This window comes from Crocuta crocuta, unplaced genomic scaffold (assembly GCF_008692635.1).
Source record: "Crocuta crocuta isolate KB4526 unplaced genomic scaffold, BGI_CrCroc_1.0 scaffold96, whole genome shotgun sequence".
Taxonomy (NCBI): Eukaryota; Metazoa; Chordata; class Mammalia; order Carnivora; family Hyaenidae; genus Crocuta; species Crocuta crocuta.
Window position 1 is genome coordinate 9417395 of NW_027531522.1, and position 6000 is coordinate 9423394.

The 6000-nt window shown below is 50.3% G+C and overlaps 1 protein-coding gene across 1 annotated transcript in view; it reads left to right on the forward strand.

The window, feature by feature from the left end:
• RSU1 (Ras suppressor protein 1) overlaps positions 1-5336 on the forward strand; it is a 190701-nt gene extending 185365 nt beyond the window's left edge. The window contains 1 exon segment of the mRNA XM_077772423.1: positions 4758-5336. Coding sequence (XP_077628549.1) covers positions 4758-4860 — 103 coding nt within the window. The 3' untranslated portion in view covers positions 4861-5336.
• The last annotated feature ends 664 nt before the right edge of the window (positions 5337-6000 follow it).

Below are 6000 nucleotides of genomic sequence, written 5' to 3' on the forward strand. Positions count from 1 at the left end.
GGGAGACATGCCGGCTTGGGAGGTGCCTTGCACCTCGGTCTGAGGGGTGGTTGGGAATTTCCCAGGTGGAGGCCGTGGAACTTACCAGGGGGGAGGGGGGCAAGAGAAGCCAAGTCTTCACAGAAACTGAGTGAGTGTGTCAGGAGAGGAAGCTACAGGGTCAGGAAGACAGAAGCCATCCTGAAGGCTGTAACTGCATTAGTCATGTTGTTTGTTTTCTGTCTTTTATGATGTTTTGACATCTTGGAGGTCTTGCTGGCTGGAGAGAGATTGCCCTTTCCAGGGCTAGCTTAATTCCTAGAGATAGCAACCACTTGATCTGCTAGTTTGCCTTTGGTGTGCTAGCCCACCAATCCAAAGCCAACACCTAACTACCTCCTGTATCCTACTGACACCCCAAGCCCATATTTGCCCTGCCCTGAATCACCCCAGAGCCGGCTCCCATGTAACTGGAAGCCACCCTGGTAGCCTTGAGCCCCTGGAAACTGTTCAAGCTGTCCAATCCTAAATCCACTCAAGCCCACCCATTCCTTCCCATGAGACCACCATGTAGTACTTGGGTCCCGCTCCCTGCTTTGTTCCTTCTCCCTCCTAACCAGTCTGGTTCTTCCTCTCGTGGCCTCGTGTGGTGTGGCATGCACCCTCCTCTTGGGAAACTTGCTTCACAGGCACCGGCCTCTCCATGCCTCACTCAGTCACCTGTAGATGTTAAATCCCGGGCACATTCAAAACATGGGCCAGAGCAATAGCTTCAGAGAACAGAAGGGCCAGGGACCATCCAGTCCTTCTGCAGTAAAGAGAGAGCATTTTTCCTGCCTGCTCCCTTTTTTTCTGGTAGAAACAGCACCCATTTTTGTTTGGGGGCACCCTTTGTCCTTTTTGAAACAGCTTTGTAACTTTTCCTTCTTTCCAATGACCTGCTATCCCAGAAAGTCTCCCATTATTCCTCTGCTGAAGGTAAGCTGACTCCTCACTTCCAGGCTGTCCCGTCATGCTCTGAGAGGTTCATTTACTGTGTTGCTTCACTGTTGTTGTAAAAAGCACCATGAATTTGGTGGCTGAAAACAAAACAAATATATCATACTATGGTTCTGAAGGTCAGAAGTCTGAAATCAGGGTGTCCACAGGGTAGCTTCCTTCTGGAGGCTCCGGGGGAGAATGCATTTCCTCACTTTTCTAGTTTCTAGAAACTGCCTGCATTTCTTGCTGGTAGCACCTTTCCTCCATCTTTAAAGCCATCATTGCACCACGTTCAGATCTCCCTGACTCTGACCTCCCGGCCTCCCTCTTCTAAAGACCCTTGTGATTACACCAAGCCCACCTAGAAAATTCAGGGTAGGCTTCCCAGCTCCAGAGCCTTAATTAACCACTTCTACAGGGTCCCTTTATGATATAGGTGTCAGCGATCATAATGTCACTGTTGTGGGGACCATTGTTCTGCCTCCCACACTTGCTTACTAAACAGAAGCCCCATGGCTAACCCACACTTGTAGAGCCAGGAATGGACCCCCAGGCTTAGGACCCAAAAATGCTTGTCATTACCACCCCGCCCCAGGGAGGTATCCACGTGGGAATGGCCACTTAGTAAATCACCTCTCTCATCTGCCCACACAGCTGGAGGAATGACACAGCGTCATCCTGGCTCTGCCAGTGACTCACCGAGGAAGTGGGGGGGAGGTGCATTTAACTCTGCCTTAGTTATTTTCTTCAAAGAAGAATAAAACCTCTCTCCCAGAGATGCTAGGTTTTGGCAATGATAGAAGACACCATGTTATTTTTTTCAGAGCACAGAGTCCTAAAGAAGTAATCGTATAATTATTTAATTCCTCCCACTATAACCCCACATCAGAAGCATCCACTGACCCCTTCCAGTAGACACCAGCCACTGGGCTTATTTAACCAGTGCAGCCTCCTTGCCAAGAAAACGGCATCGATTTTTTACAGACGCAGAAACTGAGGCACAGGAAGGGATGTAGGGGAGAGGGGGATGCTAATCATTTGCCCAGAGTCTACAGCTAGTAAGTTGCAAAAGAAAGATTTAAACATCAAGTTCAGGAATGCTCTCTCTGATCTGGCCCTATGTAGAGACTTGCCGTGTCACCCCAGGAGGTCCAGGCACAGTGGGGTCTGAATATAAAAAGGCAGACATTGAATACATTGGAACGTTCTAGTTCCTTCCTAACAAGAGGAGCCTTGCTGAGTTCCAAACAGCTTTTGCACCCCCTTCTGAAATGACTTTGCTGGATTACCACCGTCAGGCCCAGCGAAACCCCCGCCTCCTCTGCCGGAAGCCCTTCCGTGCCCACCTGGGCTCTTCTTCAGGCTGTGACACGCAGCCCCTTATCAGACCTTCTCTTTTCCATCCTCTGACCTCTTATTTGTGTCGCTGTTGCCGGATCTCCCAGTTCCTGAACTGTGTCTCTGCAGATTTTTGTAAGCCTTAAAGTGTAATGCCGTCTGTGAGTAAGCACATGCATCCCGTGTGCCTTATGGGGATAAGGGTTTGCAAACCCGAGGAGAGAGCCTGGAGCTTCCTGGAGGGAAGCTCCCAATGCACAGACCAGAGTCAGACCTTTGCCGTATGCGTGGTGAGAGGAGCTTGGACAGCAGAGGCGCCCCCGGGCACACCGTACAGCCCACTGCTGTGTTATCGCGAAGAGAGCTGCGTCCTGGGACGAGGGGTTAGGTGGGGCAGTTAGAGGAAACCGTATGTTTCAGGGTGCGTGTCGCCAAAGCTGAGGGTGTCGTGGATGAGGCTTCCGTGGCTACTTATTTAACCTGTTTGGGGCGTGTCGTGGGAGAGTTGCTGCAGGGCTGATGGAAGGGGGTCCACAGACAGCAGAGGACAGTCCTGCCATCGCCGAGATCCTTACTCGCCTCCGCAGAGCCCCTGTGTCTGTGTACGGTGGTAGCCGCAAGTCCCAGGGATTGGGACAGGTGACACCAGGACACCTGGGCGGAAGCTTCCTGTCTCCTGAAACCAGCGGTTCCTTCCCTGGGCTCCAGGACGGCTGGATGTCGTGACATAAGCTTCAGGGGCATCAGTGGCCCTTTTTAAAGTGAGGAACATCAGCGGGGGGAGGGACTTACATAGATTTTAAAAAGATCCACTTTCCCGGAGGACAGGCTGTCCTGGGGAAGAAGAGCTTTCTCCTGTAGGGACACAGGGCGGCCCGCTCTCAGTCTGGGCAGGACTGGGCCTCTCCGTGAGAGGAGCAGAAAGTCTCTTGAGCTCGTTTCTACACAAGATGAAAGCGAGCTTGCAGGTTGTAATGTTACCTGGCTGAGAGGCATGTGGTTAATGCCCCCCCCCTCCCCGCCCTCCACTTTACCTGGAGAACATTCCAGGACCTGGCAGGACATACATCCTCTGCCCATAGATCCGTGCTCCCAGCTCCAGACCCCGCGCTCTGAACTCCTTGGGAGCAGAGACCTGTCATCACGGCCACTGCTGGTGGGACCTGCTCGTAGCACTTCTAGGGAGACATTTGGAAGCTTCTGGAGAAGATAGACCACACTATCACCTGTCAACTGTAACTACGTCACTCGGCAAGCTCTGTGTGCTGGGCCCATCGCTTGGCCCGCCAGCCACCTTGTCCGTGTCCTCAAGAGCATTGGTACTTGCTACCAGTTCGCCTGGCAAGATGTGAGCTTCAAGAGAGGTGTCGCAGCCGTGAGTGGACTTTAGAACGAGGGACGCCCTGTNTCCGTCACTTGGCAAGCTCTGTGTGCTGGGCCCATCGCTTGGCCTGCCAGCCACCTTGTCCGTGTCCTCAAGAGCATTGGTACTTGCTACCAGTTCGCCTGGCAAGATGTGAGCTTCAAGAGAGGTGTCGCAGCCGTGAGTGGACTTTAGAACGAGGGACGCCCTGTACAGAGCGGTCACTCCTTGCGCCGTCCCTGCCCCATTCAGCTGGCACAAGACCATCACAACAAGCAGATCAGGCATTGCCTTTCCCCGGAAGAACTGAGCCATGTACCAGGCTCTCCCCGGGACACGGTTATATGAATAAGGGGAGTTAAGGTTGAGCTGTATTTATTTTAGGATGGCTTTTAATTTCGTTTAATCAGAATTACCCATAAATTATCGATTAATTATTATCTGCCGTTTGGTTCCATCCTCTCCGCCACAAGCTAGCTTTGCTCTGGGATGAATGCCATCCGCTGTAATTGTAGGGTACTTTGTCAACATTTAATCAACGGTACTTATTAACGCGGCATTGATGTGTGGTCGTCGTCCCAGCGCCATCAATCACGTGTGAGCAGCCTGAGCGCGCTCGGACACCATTGCTCTCTGTCACATTATCCGGCCCCTGGGCTTTCCGGCCGGCGTGATGCTCACTTTTCACTAAATGGACACTCTGTCTCTTCAGTTCGACCCAGTTTTTGTCATTGTCGACTTAAATGCTCACAGCCGTTAGAGCTTCATTCTGGAGCAGCTGGGCTGAGCGTTCCCCGTTCTCACAGCCCCAGACCCTTCTGCCTTTGCTTTTGTCACACGATCCAGCGAACGTGAAATTCCAGGACACTTGTCCAGAGCTGCCCTCACCGTGCACTGCGCATGCATGCGCACGTGTGGAAGCGAATTTCAAGTCCCTAAACAAAAGGTATGACCCGGAGATAGCAGAAGGGACATTTTAGTTTTCTTTGGCTTCCTGAATATTCCCTGAGGTTACTCTGTTCTTCAAAGCCCTAACAGGAAAACCTTCTCCTGTGTTAGCAAGGTGGATCTCACGTGTCTTCCTCTCTCTTTTCAGCCTCTACGGCAGACACATGCAGGCGAACCCAGAACCGCCGAAGAAAAATAATGACAAATCGAAAAAGATCAGCCGGAAACCTCCGACAGCCAAGAACAAATAAAGGGTTGGCATGGGCTGGACTTCTCGTTACTCCTCTTCCTTATTATTACTTCTGTTTCGCGTTACTGTTTCCCACCAATAAATACAGTGAGTGTGTCGCCTTTCCACTCCCCCTTTCTAACACTTATCACTTCACCTTTTAAATGCTTTAGGTAGGTGGTAGGTTTTTATGGGTTCTTAAAATCATTTCCATTTGTTCCCTAAAAACTGCCAAAGGCAGGAAACAAAGCTCTAATTCAACTGCAAATTCCATAGGAGGCACAGACCGCAGCTCCTTGAATAGATATTCACTAAGGTGCGTGTTCTCAAAAGAATAATTAAAAAATCATGCGATCCCTTAAATGTCACCGCTAACACGGCTTGCTCCTCTGTTTATTCACAGAACTCATTATTTTGCTTTGTGAAAAGCTTCCCTTACCCATCGAGGTATTATGTTAACTTACAAGTAATTTTTAATAAAGTCTCGAATTTGTATCACATGGTGCCTCTTGAATAAAGAATGGTCCGATCTGGGGGTACACACGTTTTTGTTTACCTTCTCCCCTCAAACGATGCCGTCAGATTGAATCGGTTGTAGATGATAAACTCTGAAACTTTGTGGGAAAGAAATATCAAAATTACATCAGAGTTGGTGTCTTCTCACATCGATTTGTCAGGTTGGTTGGTTGGGGAGTGTGTGTGTGTGTGTGTGTGTGTGTTTCCTTTGAAGACTGTCTCTAAATCAGGATGGAGCAGAAAAGTCTCGGGGAGACTCTGCCAAAGGATTTTGGAAAGCTGCACTTCTTAGCTGAAGAAACGGCGACTTCTGCCAGTGGCTGGTAGACAAACGTTGTGAAACAGGGAGAGAAAAACTCCAGGATGTTTCTCGTCGCTGCAAAAAATCTGCTCAATCAGAGCATTCTTCCGCGTCGCTTCCGTGGTGTCAGTGAAGTTGTGTAAATGGCCCCCTCCCCCGAAACCGCAGCAGCAGAATCATTCAACAACTGATTGTTTAGCATCTGTGATAGGCAGCTTCGTTCCCACCAGCAGTCATGTGGATGCAAGTGAAAATAAACCCAGGCGCAGGATCCTGTGCTGAAAGGTCTGCCAACAACCAGTGCCTTTGAACAAAAAGAGCGTGAAGGCTAAACAGTCTCACGGA